The sequence below is a fragment of the Marmota flaviventris genome, chromosome 1 (genome assembly GCF_047511675.1).
Source record: "Marmota flaviventris isolate mMarFla1 chromosome 1, mMarFla1.hap1, whole genome shotgun sequence".
In the NCBI taxonomy this organism is placed as follows: domain Eukaryota; kingdom Metazoa; phylum Chordata; class Mammalia; order Rodentia; family Sciuridae; genus Marmota; species Marmota flaviventris.
The window spans coordinates 138670501-138685928 of record NC_092498.1 but is presented as its reverse complement, the minus strand read 5'-3'; the positions used below and the strand labels follow the sequence as shown (position 1 = coordinate 138685928).

Sequence of the window (15428 nt, the reverse complement as noted above, 5' to 3'; positions counted from 1 at the left end):
CAAAAAACAAAAAAATAAAAGAGATCAATGGGGATTTGAGAAATAAACCCATACATAAATGTTGAAATTATTTGGGGAGGGGGCAGTACCGGGGAGGGGGGGATCTTTACACTAAGCTATATCTCCAGCCCTTTTAAATTTTATTTTAAAAATTTATTTATTTTTAGACATTGTCTCACCAAACTGCTGAGGCTGGTCTCAAACTTTCAATCCCCCTGCCTCAGCCTCCTGAGTCACTGGGATTATAGATAAGTGTGTGGTGGCATAACAGGATTGTTCGACCAAATTTTGACAAAGATTCAAAAACAATACAGTAGAGGAAAGACAACCTTTGAAAAAAGTGAAGTTTAAAAAGTGAACTTGAGGGGATGGGATTGTGGCTCAGTGGTAGAGCGCTTGCCTAGCAAGTGTGGGGCGCTGGGTTCAATCTTCAGCACCACATAAAAATAAAATAAAGGTATTGTGTCCAACCAACTACAACTAAAGCAAAATGTTAAAAAAAAAAAAATTAAAAAAGTGAACTTGGGTTCATACCTTATAATGTATAATGTATACAAAAATTAACTCAAATGGATCACAGACCTAAATATAAAACCTAAAACTATATAAAATTTCTAGAAGAACACATGGTATAAAATTTTTGTGATCTTGAATTAAACAATGATTTTACATAGGAAACCAAAAACATAGGACATTAAAAAAAATTCTGATAAATTGGTCTTCATCAAATTAAATCTGCTCTTCAAAAGACCGCTAAAAAATGAAAAGATAGCCGGGAACAGTGGCATATGCCTGTGATTCTAGCAGCTCAGAAGCCTGAGGCAGGAGGATCACAAGTTCAAAGCCAGCCTCAACAACGGCGAGGCACTAAGCAAATCCATGAGACCCTGTCTCTAAATAAAATACAAAACAGGACTGGGGATGCGGCTCAGTAGTTAAGTGCCCCCAAGTTCAATCCCCGATACCCACCACACCTCCCCCAAAAAAAGATGAGCCACAGACTGGAAGAAAGTCTTTGCAAAGTACATATCTAATAAAGGATTTATATTCAAGATATATAAAAAACCAAAATTAAAAATAAGAAAACAAAAATTTCAATTTAAAAAATGAGAAAAAATTGAACACATACTTCAGTGAAGAAAAGAAGCATGCGAAAAGATGTTCAACATCATTAGTTATTAGAGAAATGTAAATTAAAACCACACGAAATACTTCTCCGCATCCACTGAAGTGGCTAAAATTAAAAAGAATCACCATTACAAATGCTGGTGAGAATATAGAAGATCTAAAACTTTCATACACTGCTGGTAGAAATGTAAAATGATACAGTCACTTTGCAAAACAATTTAGTTTCTTTTTTTTGCGATACTGGAAATTGAACCCAAGGACTTGAGCATGCAAAGTAAGTGTTCTACGACTACCATCCCCAAACCTTTTTAAATTTTTATTTTGAGGCAGTTGCCCAGGTTGGCCTCCAACTTGCAATACTGCTTCAGCCTCCTGAACAGCTGGGATTACAGATGTGTGTCATAGTGCCTGGCCAACTTGGTAGTTTCTAAAAAAGTTAAACATACACCTACCACACGATCTTGCCATTCCACTTCTAGGAGTTTGCCCAAAAGAAAAAGAAATAAAACTATACAAATGTTTATAAGAGCTTTTTTGTAACAGCAAGAAAATGGAAAAAAAAAATCTATCAATAGACGAATGGATAAACCAATCATGGTTATATCATATAACAGAATCCTTTTCAAGAATAAAAAGGAATAAATTAGTGATACATGCAACAACATGGATAAATCATAGTCAAAGCAGCCCCCCAAAATCCAAGTGTGGTGGTTAATGCCTATAATCCCAGTTAGTCAGGAGGCTGAGGCAAGAGCAAGTTTGAGGCCAGCCTGGGCAACTTAGCAAGATTCTGTTTCAAAATTAAAAAGTATAAAGGGCTGAGGCTGTAGCTCAGTGGTGGAGCACCTGATAAGCAAGTGTGAGGCCCTAGGCCCAATACCCAGTACTGAAAAATTATTAAAAAGTACTTACTTAGGGGTAGAAAATCATGGCTCCCAAAACCTGCAAATGAATGTTCCTAGCGGCTTTATTCATAACAGTCAAAAACAGGAAACAATCCAAAATGGCCATCAATCTGTGCACAGAAAAACAAACGTAGTCTGGCCCTATCATGGACTTACAATAAAAGGGAACTAACTATTGATAAACACAGCAACATGAACCAACCTTCAAAACATGCTGAGCACAAGAGGTCAAATGTGAAAAGTCCTTGATTCCATTTTTCTGAAATTTGACAACAGGCTTAACTAACCAATGACAGAAAGCAGAACAGTGTTTCCCCGAGGCCAGGGTTAGTTAGGAGACTACTGTACTCCTATTTAGGTATAATTTGATGAATTTTGACAAATACGTATTCCACATGACCACTACCACAATGAAGATTTCCATGTAGTCTCCTTTATCTGTGTTTTCACTTTCTGCAATTTCAATTGAGGTTAGCTGAGGTTAACCACAGTCCAAAAAATTAAATGGAAAATTCCAGAAATAATTCATGAATTTTAAATTGTGCACAGTTCTGAATAGTGTGATGAAATCTTACACTGTCTTGGGCCATCTTGCTCAATCCACCCTAGGATTGAGTCACTCCTTTGTCCAGCATATCCACTATCCATCTGCTTGTTAGAGAAACTTAGTAGCTAGCTTGGTTACCAGACCAACTGTTATCTCAGTACTACAGTGCTTGTGTTCAAGCATAATAACATAATAACAGCCCAGCCACAAACTGAAAGAGTACTGATGCTGACAATTCAGAGATGTCAAAGAGAAGCCATGAAGTGCTTCCTTTAAGTGAAAAGGCTAATGTTTATCAAAGGTGTGTGTGTGTGTAGGAAAAAATAGAGTACATATAGGGATTGGGTCTTATCTTTGATTTTAGGAGGTTCTGGAATATATTCCCCAGAGACACACGACCACAGCATTTTACTGTTTATAAATCATACCTCTAAATCAACCTCAGTAAAAGTTGATTTTAAAAGAATGAAGTATCTAAACCAAATGAAGCAATTTGTAGGTTTCTGAAGCTGACGTCTGTAGCACAAGCTTACTTTTGCTATAGAACAGAAGGGACATAAGTCTATGGCAGTTTAGTAACACATTATTGGGAAGAAAGAGCACATGCTTACCTGAGGTGCTACATAATAAGGGGTGAACTGAGGTGTCATCAAGTCACCTTGGTCAATTTTAGCAAATCCAAAATCACACAGCTTCACTGGAGCATCCTGAAATTAACAAAAAAAGGTGGGTGGGGGGTTGGTGTCACTACTCCAGAGTTCTCAGTATATATTAAAGGGAAATTCAGGGCTCAGGCTATAGCTCAATGGGAGAGTGCTTGTCTGGCACGTGTGAGGTACTGGGTTCGACCTGAGCACCACAAAAAAATAAATAAATAGGGCTGGGACTGTGACTCAGTGGTAGTGTACTTGCCTGGCATGTGTGAGGCACTAGGTTCGATTCTCAGCACCATATATAAATAAATAAAATAAAGGTCTATCAACAACTAATAAGGAAAGAAAGAAAGAAAGAAAGCAAAGTCATTGTGAACATCTACAACTTAAAAAAAGAAAAAAATATAAATAACCCGGAAAGTTCAGGTCCAAGACATGTTACCCTGAGCCCTTACAGGTTTCTGGATGAAATCTGATACCTAAGCCTGTAGATAATATGTACCCAGCTCTGGAGACAAGGATTCATATTCAGGGATTGTTCTTAGTAATAAGAGGAATTTCTTCCTACTCACCTAGCTAGCCTTGTTTTATAACTTGGAAATGCAGCTCTAAAATCAAGAGCTTAGCCTGCTGCCCCCTTGCTCTGTAGGCCCACCAACTCTCACCAGTCCAGGACACTGCTTCACTCTGAACATCAGTCCTAAGCTCTATGACAGCCAGAGCAACTTAGGTGGTAGGACATAGTGCAGGGGGCAAGGGGCAGGACTGAAGGGAAACACACACCTTATCAGAGTTAACAACAAATGAAACTGTTCCAAGTTTCAAGGTGATGTATAACAGCATACAAACGCCTGCCCCTTCCCAAAAGCCCTTTAAATAATATTAAAAATCCTAAGTCCCACAAACACATATTGGTATCATCCAAAATTACTAATGCCAGGGGTTGGTACAATTCCTCTGAGCCTCCCTCCTCTAATGGGACAAATGGAAGAAATAAGCTATCAGAAGCACTTTGTCCTAAAGCCTCTTCACCATGGATTAGGAGCACCCAAACACAGACATAGCCACTCCTGAGTTATGTTAAGAGTAGAAGCACTAAAATGCAGAAAAGCAAGATTTCTTACCAAAGAGTTATCCTTGAAAAGGAGATTTTCAGGCTTGAGGTCTCTGTGCGCAATATTTAACAAGTGACAGTGCTGTAGAGCCAGAGCTATCTGAAAAAGGACACAGTGGAGCAGCCACCTCTTAGAAAAGAACAATATTTAATGTCCCTAGTATAGAGAAAGAGGTGTTTAAAAACAATCCTTCATTAAAGTCAATTAAAAATGTGGTCAGTTTCCATTTCAAAGCAGAAATTAATAAAGGCTTGAGGTACCAAGAAACAGAAATGAAATTAAGCTTAGTTTAATTGCAAACTATATTTTGCTAGACCAAAAGAAAAATATGCCAGTAAAACAATATTTTGCCAGAATAAACTGATGGTTACATCCTGTAAGAAATGAAAAAATGAAATGTTCCCATTTTTATTCATCTGAGATGTAATAGGCACTGCAGAGGAAATGCTGAGCTGGGCAATCTTCAGCAGGCACAGGTTCCCCCACCAGGGCAGTGGCAGGACCGGGCTTAGGAAAGTGGCACTCTCTAAGAAGCTGAATGGAAGGCTTTGCCTTCAAACCAGCTGGCTGGTTTTTTCCAACTGATATTCCAATTTGCTCATCTTACTTGTTGAAAATGTTGCCTGTTTGTATAAACTTGAGGGGCTTTTGTTTTACAGAAGACTTTCAGAGATCATTCTTTAGTCCTAATATTTAAAAAATAAAAGTTGTAATTTTAAGAAACAAATACAAAGAATAATTCTATTGTTCTTCAATTCTAGGTGGAATTTTCAGCAATCCAAATATCAGTTCCTCCCTAATCAATCAGAAAGAAAGTGTCCAAAAATGCCTGCAAAATGCCCCAAGAAAATTTGGAAGTGCTTTTCATTAAAGCCTAATTAGGCTGTGCTTCCCACTTTTCTTTGCCCTGCTTGCCTAGTCTGAAGGTAGACCTTGAGCTTTTAGCTTTTCACCTCTAGAAGAGGTTAGTACCAATTAGAGTCCTACTACTGTTTGTAACATAATTTATTTCTATAACAATAAAATGTGATGTCAGGATAAAGAAAATAACTAGGAATGACCCAGAATTACAAAGCTCTTTTTAAAAAATATATATTTATTTATTTATTTATGTATCTTTAGTTTTAGATGAACACATTATTTTGTTTTTATGTGGTGCTGAGAATTGAACCCATGCCTCATGCATGCTAGGCAAGCACTGAGCCACAACCCTAGCCCCAAAGATCTTAGAAAAATCTGCAGAAATGTGAGGAAGCTGACTCATGTGCAGGAAGCGTCTTCTGTACCGTTATCTTACAACAGATTTTATACCATACAATCTTCAGGTGGTATCAACAGCATTTGAACTCAAAAGTCTAATAATAGTATTTAGAAGCTAGATATCCAAAGATATTAAAAGAGATAAAGGAGGTAAATTATCTTCCTTTCATAGTTTACTTAAATCATACAAAAGGCCTCAGGAAAACACTGACAACAATTAAGAATACAGTCCTCCCCCCATAGAGTAAAAGGAGTCACATTTCTCCTGTTAAGATATTCTTTCTGATTACATAACAAAGCAGGCAATGTGAAGTCAAATAGAGCTTTTCTTTAAGCTTTCTTTTATTTCCCCTAATGAATTGTGCTTGTTAACCAACTTTGTTGGCAGTTTGATTGGTACCCGGGGTTAACTTGCCTGCTTTGTTACTTGGCTGGCTTGCTTCTCTGTAAAGTGCCGGTGCTGGCTGATTCTGTGAAATAGCTCTCCCCCTTCCATCATCTCCATTACAATTAAGAGTCGAGCCCTGTTTGAAAGCATTTGATTTTGTTAAGTTAAAAAAAAAAAAAAATAAAAGTGTATAACCACTTCCTAAGTCCAGGGTAACACAACTACTAAATAAGAACAAAAATTCTTACGTTTAAAGGAGAAAAAAAAAAAAAAACAGAACCAAAAACCAAAAAACAAACAAACAAAAAATCCCATGAATTTTGGTTACCATCCTTTTATATAAATGCTTCCAGCTTCCAGCCAAATGCTTTCACCAACAGAGCACAGTTGTGAGAAATAATCATTTGATTTTCCATTTGTTTTTAAAATTCCATCTTCATTCTCCATCTGTAAAATTCCTACCCTCCTTTTCAAGCCCTGGCCTTCACTTCACACAGCCTCCAAAACAGCTCCCCTCCTATATAAAGCTCAGAATGTTTCACTGATGCCTCTCCTGGGTGCCTTTCACATTGCTGTGATGATGGATTTACACCTAGGTCTCCCCAAAGAATTTCCAAGAAGAGACTCAGAATGTCATTAAATATGTTAGCCAAACACTTGGCAACTAAAAGAATCATTTTTACTTCTCCTTCAAGGAAAAGTCCTACTAAGCAACAGGGCTTTTTGCTATATCAGTGTCTAAGACTTCACCTAGAATAACATTTAGGGCCCTTTCACTGATTAGAAATAGAATCTATAGAAATTCCACATTAAGTGCTTTCTTTAAAAAAGAAAGAAATCAGGGATATTTTGAGAGTGGATAGTAGTTGCAACAAGACTGCCTCTGAGATGCTAATTGTTGAGGTTGAGTGATGACCACTTGGGGAAACATTATAATTCTGTCTGCTCCTGCAAATGTTTAATATTTTCCCAAAATTCAAAGGGAGTAGAGGAGAAAAGGACAGACGGAGGGGAAAGAATGCATAAAAGAAAGGAAGACTCTGCTACACCTTGGCCTACAAATGGATATGTGATGATGATCCTATGTAGTCTTACCTGGGACAGGACTCATGAGGAAACTGTACACTGTTAGCAAACACTTCAATAATCTGAACTATATTTGGGTGTATGGCACACATCATGTGCAGGCGTACCTTAAAGAGAACAGAGGAAATGTTTCTGTACAAAGTGGTGCTAACATTTGCTCTCCAAACTTCCCACCAAAAACTGACCATACTGGGTACAAGGGATAAGCCTATTTTAGTAAAAAGGCTTATCACTGGGAATGATGTTGTTTTCACAGATTATCTCCTTAATGCTCTTTCCATAAATAAAATCTCACTAACAGACTTACTTTCTACAATCCTATTAGCAAATGAAAAAAAAAAAAAAATTGGGCAAATAACTCATTCCAGAAAACACTCCATCTCTCTAAGCACACAAGTAAATCCCTCACTGCACGCATTAATAGCATATTATCACTGCATCCAGATAATTTTAAATCAGTGTATATTTTAAAAAACTAGGAACATCCTCAAGTCCTCCTGCAGCATCACTTTTATATACAACATTCAACTTGTCCTTCCTCAGCCTATTTTATCTCCATCCTTCAAGTGCAATTTTCAATAAGCAAAAACTGAAGTAAACCGAATATGTCAGGATGATTAGAAAAAAAAAAGACTCTACTAACAGTTTCCATGTGGACAGATCTAGAATAACTTAATAATGATAACAGGAATAGGACATAAAATGCTTCATGTATCTCTGTATTCTCTCCAGGAAGCTGCCTTAATTGTAAAAGAACAATTCTTAGGCACTTCAAGGCAAGTCAAGGCAATACAGGACCATACCTCATTTCTAGCTTTTGGACGATCAAGAAGGATTTTCAGTGCAAACCGTTCTTGGGTAGATTTCTTTACACAGACTCTAGATTTGGAGAGAGAGAAAAAAAACAATCAGTGATCATCTATGTTACAGTGAAAATTAATTCCAGAGGCGTCTCACTCTTCTTCCCAGATGCCCAAGTCACAGCTCCTGAATGCATGACATCAACTTGCCACAATGAGCCAATGAAGAAATAGTGGCCTCTCCTGGGTACAAATGACTCTCATAGTGGCTCCACAATCTCATCCTAAATGATTCTGAATTACACAGCATGTGACTTGGACACTTGACTACATTTTTAGATGCATGAAAGAAAGACCTAACCTCAAGGAGTTGGGGATTTAGCTCAGTGGCAGAGTGCTCACCTAGGATGCCCAAGGACCTGGGTTCAATTACTGACCCTGAAAAAAGAAAAAACCTCAAATAGAAGCTAGGAATGAGGTCAGTGATAGAGCATGTGCTTAGCATGCCTGAAGATCTGGGTTCAATCTCAGCATCAAAAAACAAAAACAAACAAACAAACAAACAAACAAAAATCCTCTACTTGTTAACTTAAGGTCATTTCTCAAATCTGGCATATCTGATACTTCTAATTCAGAACATATTTCAAATGGTCCTGCTCAGAACAAAGTTGCCACAATTCTCACATGGGTCTCTTACCTAACTGGACCACTGATTCCAGCTCCCAGCTTCTGAGTCCAATTGATATTGTATTCTTCCAAAATGGAGGTCTCCTATTAAAATTAAAAAGAGAGAGGGCAGAGAATGATCCCCCAATTAAAAAGCTGAATAACTAAGCAGAGGTGGGACAGCAGAACTAAGATTCAGCATCTCATCTTCTAAGAGAAAATATAGATTATAATTACACATTTTATTTTAAATGGTTCATAGTCATTGCTTTCCAGTAAGGCACAGATTTTGGAATAAACAAATCACCCAGCTCTCTACAAGTTTTATTCAAGTAGACAATCATTGCTTTTTTGAATTGGGAGGAAAGGTTCTTTCAAAATGGGGCTATAGGTAAGTGGTAGAGTGTTTGTCTAGCATATCCAAGAACCTACATTTAGTCCCCAGCACTACAAAATAAAAATGAAGCAATTACTCAAGTGTATTTTCTATGATTTCAGAAAGACTGTCAGGTATTGTTATACTATAGAGACCTATATCCTTAAATAGTTGTTCAAGTCGCAGAACTGAAAATAAGTTGTTGGACCAATTCCCCACAATACTCACCATTGTGCATTCTACCTGACAGCCAGGAAAGCTCAACTTGGAGACTCTGACCGAGTTTTGACACTTGATTTCATAGCAGTAAAACAAGCACTGCCAGACCTCTTTATATTCCTGATTTTGAATCCTATTTTTCTTACACCTCCTATCTGCCCCAGATCTAATTCATGAATCTTTGTTGATGGTGCCACAAACACTAGTCAATGCAAAAATTTCATTAAGTCAACACATTCACACCTCTCAACTAGACTGTGTGTAGTTGGTACATTTTCTCACATATTTTAGTAACAAAGACCGGAAAGTATGTATCAGTTAAAACACTTTATTGGCCAAGCTCAGTGCCTCAAGTCTGTAATCTCAGTGACTCAGGAGGCTGAGATAGGAGGATGTTAAGTTTGAGGCCGGCCTCAGCAACTTAGCAAGACCCTGTCTCAACATTTAAAAAAAAAAAAAAAGGTTGGGGATATATATCAGTTGGTAGAGTGTCTCACGTTCAATCCCCAGAACCAAAATAACACAATAAAATAAAACCCACCTTACTAAAGGAAATTAAGGACTAATTCTTTTTTTAATATTTATTTTTTAGTTGTAGTTGGACACAATACCTTCATTTTATTTGTTTTTTAACCTGCTGCTGAGGATCAAACCCAGGGTCCCACACGCGCTAGGCAAGCGCTCTACCACTGAGCCACAACCCCAGCCCAAGGACTAATTCTTTAAAGACATCAATGACAAACATATTGGCTCAGTTTTACTAAGAAATACTTTCATTACCTTAAATTAACATGAATATAAACACCTGAAATAACTTTGGAGAGTGCTCCTAGGCCAAGGGTGAGCAAATTAAGCTCTTGGGAAAATTCAGCCACTGCCTGATTTTATAAAGAAGTTACTAGCACACAGCCACATCTACTTCAGTAGAGTCTGTGGCTGTTTTCACACTGCAACTACTGAGCTAAAGACTGTGATAAAGGGCTGTGGCTGTGGCTCAGTGGTAGAGTGCTCACCTAGCATGGTTGAGGCACTGAGTTGGATCCTCAGCACCACATAAGTGTAAACTAAAGATATTGTGTCCACTTAAAAAAGTAAAAAATAAATATTAAAAAAAAAAAAGAACTGTGATAAAGAGACTCTATGGCCATGAGGCCTAAAACACTTCCCAGGCAACCCTTTACAGAAAAAGCTTGCTTTTCCAGACCAAGTTCTAGACCTTGGTTCTCAACAGTAATTGCCCATCACAATCACCTGAGGGTTTTTTTGTTGATGTTTTGTTTTGTTTTTAAACTATCCAAAGCCAAGGTCCTTCACAAGAGATTCTGATACAACAGGCTTGGGATGGAGGCTAGGCATTGGTATCCTATTCGCACTTTTGTCTCTATCTGATGTGGACCTTAGGCATTCTCTGAAGTTCAACAGTTAGGAAAAAAAAGGAAATTCTTGTGCTCACAGCATGAAGAGGTAGGCAATTCCTTGCCACAAAGAATATATTTAAAATTAAGACAAAGCTGTCAAAAACAATGACTTCTGGACAACGTAAACCAAACAAACTGAGTAGCACATATTCTTAAAACTCCTCTAGGGGTCCACGTAATAACCCCCTTCCAGCCTGGTTTCTAGCAATCCCCTACCCTTTGATTCTCACTGCCTAAAGCACAATCAGTTGGTGATGATGCTAGTTTCTCAGCATGGAGCTGGCTATGAAAATTAGTGGTTTTGCTGCCCTAGGGAGTAGACTCAGTTTGAAGCAGGAAGAAAATTCATGGCGCTACCCACTAAAAGTGGTGAATGTTGGTGGGAATGGATAGTTTTGCTAGCCCAAGACAAAGATCCTTGTTAGGTATGCAGAACATCCAGAGATTAAATGAGAAAACACTGACACAGAGCTACAGAAAGTCCAAGACAAGCTCTCCAGAAACCTTGTCTGACTGGGAAATTACACATGGACTAGTTGAGACTTGAGGAGGCCAGGGAAAATTGAAAGCCCAAGGAGAACTCAGAACTGGTTGTAATAATCTGTTTTGGTTTTTTTCCCCCTGAAACTGGAGACTGAACCCAGGGTCTCACCCATGCTAGGGAGTCACTCTACCTCTTCATTTTGAGACAGTCACACAAAGTTGCCCAGGCTGGTTCAAACTTGCTGCACTCCTGCCTCAGCCTCCTAAGTACCTGGGGTTACAGGAATGTGCCACCATTCCTGGCATCAGTTATAATCTTGGAGCATTTCTCTAAGACAACACACAAGTTGATCAAGAGATTAAAAACCTTAGAAGCTCAAATTATTTCAAGACCACTGTCAAAATCACAGGCTGACAACCAAGGTAAACACCCATAAATAGAACCCACCAAAAGTCTGGCTAACAACACAAATGAAATTAAGAATTTAAAAATTTGAGGGCTGGAGTTGTGGCTCAGCGGCAGAAAGCTTGCCTAGCACGTGTGAGGCCCTGGGTTCGATCCTCAGTACCACATAAAAAATAAGTAAATAAAATAAAGGTATTGTGTCCAACTACAACTAAAAAGAACATATTTAAAAAAATTTGAGCAGAGGGCTGGAGATGTAGCTCAGTGGCAGAGCACTTGCCTAGCATGTGTAAGGCACTGGGTTCAATCCTAAGCACCACATAAAAATTAACAAATAAAATAAAGGCATGCTGTCCATCTACAACTACAAAAATAAACTTTAAAAAAATAGAAATAAAAACTAAGCAGAGACATCAGCATACCACAGGGAAGATACATTTCAGTTTAATCTAGGCATTACTAAATATAAGAAGCTATATATAAATATGCAAAAAATATATAAATATGCAAAAAAAAATTCTGAAAACTGAAAACCACTGCTAAGTGAAACTGAAGAAGTTTTAAAGAAATACAGAGCTATAGCCAGGCATGGTGCCACATGCCTGTAACTCCAGCAGCAAGGAAAGTTGAGGCAGGAGGATCTCAAGTTTAAAGCCAGCCTCAGCAAAAGCAAGGCACTATGCAGTTCAGTGAGATCCTGTCTCTAAATAAAAATACAAAATAGGGCTGGGGATGTGGCTCAGTGTTTGAATGCCCTGAGTTCAACCCCTGATACTTACCCTCCACCTCAGAAAAAGAAAAAGAAATAGAGAGCTATACCATGTTCATGGATAGATGGCAGTTGTCCCCAGACAAACATCAAAATCCCAGGAGACATTTCTGTAGAAATTGACAAGTTGATTCAAAACTTTTTTGGAATTAGAAAGAACTCAAATAGCCAACACAATTTTGAAAAAAACAACAAGCTGGTTTTCATATTACTCAATTTGAAAGCTTACTACATTTCAGTAATCAAATCAGTATAGTACTGGCAGAAGTAGATCATATTGATCAACATTATAGATCTGAGAATGCATAATACATATGTATGACCAACTGATTGTCAGCAAAGATGGCAAAGTAATTCAATGGGCAAAAGAGAGTCTTTAGAAGAACTGCTCCTGATTCCTCAGGAATGGAACCACCATTTGACCCAACTATCCACTCCTTGGTCTATACCTAAAGGACTTAAAATCAGCATACTATAGTGCAAGGCCCTATAGTGACATAGCCACACCAATGTTTATAGCAGCTGAGTTCACAATAGTTAATCTGTGGAACCAACTTAGATGCCTATCAATAGAAGAACAGATAAAGAAACTGTGGCATATATACACAATGGAATATTACTCAGCATTAAAAGAGAATAAAATTATGGCATCTGCAGGTAAATGGATGGAGTTGGAGAATACTATGCTAAGCAAAGTAAGCCAATCCCCCAAAACTAAAGGCTGAATGTTTTCTGATTAGTGAATGCTGATCTATGATGCTGGGGCATGGGAAGAATGGAAGAACTGTGGACTGGGCAAAGGGGAGGGTAGGAAGGGGTTATGAGGGTAGGAAAGATGGTGGAATCAGATGGACATCATTACCCTAGGTACATGTATGATTGCACAAATGGTGCATCTCTACACCAAGTACAACCAGAGAACTGAAATGTTGCAATCCATTTGTGTACGATGAATTGAAGTGCATGCTGCTGTGAAGTACAACTAAGTAGAACAAATAAAAATAAATTAAAAAAAGATGAAGAACAACAACCGCTCCTGGAACAACTGGATATCCATGTGAGGGGGCTAGGGCTAGGGCTGTGACTCAGTGGTAGAGCGCTTGCTTAGCATGCGTGAGGCACTGGGTTTGATCCCCAGCACCACATAAAAATAAACAAATAAATAAAGGTATTGTGTCCATCTACAACTAAGAAAATAAAAAAATAAAAAAGTGAGGGGCCAGCTGGGCATAGTGACGCATACCTGTAATCCCAGCAGCTTGGGAGGCTGAGGCAAGAGGATTGCAAGTTCAAAGCCAGCATCATTAAAAGCAAGGTGCTAAGCAACTCAGTGAGACCCTGCCTAAATAAAATACAAAATAGGGCTGGAGATGTGGCTCAGTGGCCTAGTGCCCCTGAATTCAATCCTCAGTACTCAAAAAAAAAAAAAGAGTGAGGCTGCCAGGCATATTGCTCAATGGCAGAGTGCTAGTCTGGTGTGCATGAGGCCCTGGGTTTGATCTCTAGCATGAAAAGGAAAGGAAAAAAGAAAGAAGGAGGAAGGGGCAGAGAAAAGGGGAAGAAAGGACATACAGGAGAAAAATCTAGTAACCCTGGATTAGGCAAGGATTTCTTGAGTAAGAAATCTTACTGGATAAGAGAAAAAATTCATAAGAGAAAAAATTCTGCTAAATTGGACTTCATCAAAATTAATTTGCTCTTCAAATATAACATTAAAAACGACAAGAGAGAGTTTGGTAATGTAGTTTAGTGGCAAAGTGCTTAACTGTCATGCACAAGGTCCTGGGTTCAGTCCCCAGCACTTCAAACAAGTACATCAAAAAAGTGAAAAGATATACGTAAACTGGTAGAAAATATCTGCCAATCATATATCTGAAAAATGACTTTTATTCAGTTTATAAGGAACTTCAAAATCTCAATAAGACAAACATCCCAAGTTAAAAATGGGCAAAAAGATCTGAATACAGTTCACAAGAAAAAAACTCAAAAATGACAAAGTGGTATATAAAAAGATATTCAACCAGGTTGGAGTCGTGGCTCAGTGGTAGAGTGCTTGCCTGGCATGTGTAAGGCCCTGGGTTCGATCCTTAGCACCATATATAAATAAATAAAAAGATCTACTGACAACAACAACAAAAAATTTTTTAAAAGATAGTCAACCATATTAGAGTATACTCTACTATATGCTCCGAGTATACTCAAAGTATATAAAGAACTCTTACAACTGAATAAGACAATCTGGTTTTAAAATGCACACGAGATTTGAATAGACTTTTCACCAGAAGAGATACACAAATGGCAAATGAGCACACGAAAAGATTCCCAACATTATCAGTCATTTCAGAAATCTAAATTAAAACCAAAATGAGAAACTACCACATACCCACCAAAACAGTTAAAATAGAAAATTTATAAGCCTAAATATTTGTTACAATGATCAAAGAACCAGAACACTCAAACAGTCCTGGTGTAAACATATAATAATGACACAACCATTCTGGAAAACAGTTTGACAATTTCTTTAAAAATTAAATGTAAAGGCTGGGGTTGTGGCTCAGTGGCAGAGTGCTGCCTCGCATGTGTGAGGCACTGAGTTCAGTCCTAAGCACCACAAAAAAATAAATAAACAAACAAACAAAAGTATTGTCTCCATCTACAACTAAAAAAAATATTTTTAAAAAATTAGGGCTGGAGATGTGGCTCTAGTGGTAGCACGCTCACCTAGCATGCGTGAGGCACTAGGTTTGATTCTCAGCACCACATAAAAATAAAATAAAGATATTGTGTCCACCTAAAACTAAAAGATATTTTTAAAAATTAAACATAAACTACCATGCTAGCCAGGAATTCTATACCAAGGTGACAAACCAAAAGAAATTAAAACATATGATCACATAAAAATGTGTACAGTTTTATCATTTCATTACTAACAGCTAAAAACTGAAGCACTCTAAATGTCCATGAACTGGGAATGGATAAAAAAGACTAATAGGGCTGGGGTTGTAGCTCAGTGGTAGAGCACTTGCCTTGCATGCATGAGGAACTGGGTTCAATCCCCAGCACCACATAAAAATAAATAAAATAAAGATACTGTGTCCATCTACAACTAAGAAAAACAATTTTAAAAAGGACTAATAAAAAGGCTGCTACTCAACAAGAGGAAGGAATGAAATACTAAAATATGTGCTAACAGAGACAAACCTCAAAAG

The 15428-nt window shown here is 37.9% G+C and overlaps 1 protein-coding gene across 3 annotated transcripts in view; it reads right to left on the bottom strand.

Annotated features, from left to right (window-relative positions):
* Positions 1–15428, bottom strand: part of Mapkapk5 (MAPK activated protein kinase 5) — a 33508-nt gene that overhangs the window by 14010 nt on the left and 4070 nt on the right. For 2 of the 3 annotated variants that reach the window (XM_027949156.3, XM_034636780.2), the window contains exons 2-6: positions 8580–8653; positions 7886–7961; positions 7092–7189; positions 6024–6132; positions 3192–3287 (exon numbers count right to left, since the gene is read on the bottom strand). In XM_027949156.3, coding sequence (XP_027804957.1) covers positions 3192–3287; positions 6024–6132; positions 7092–7189; positions 7886–7961; positions 8580–8653 — 453 coding nt within the window. Of the gene's footprint in view, positions 1–3191; positions 3288–4357; positions 4448–6023; positions 6133–7091; positions 7190–7885; positions 7962–8579; positions 8654–15428 lie in introns of all 3 variants that reach the window. The other variant, XM_027949155.2, reaches the window with a different exon arrangement.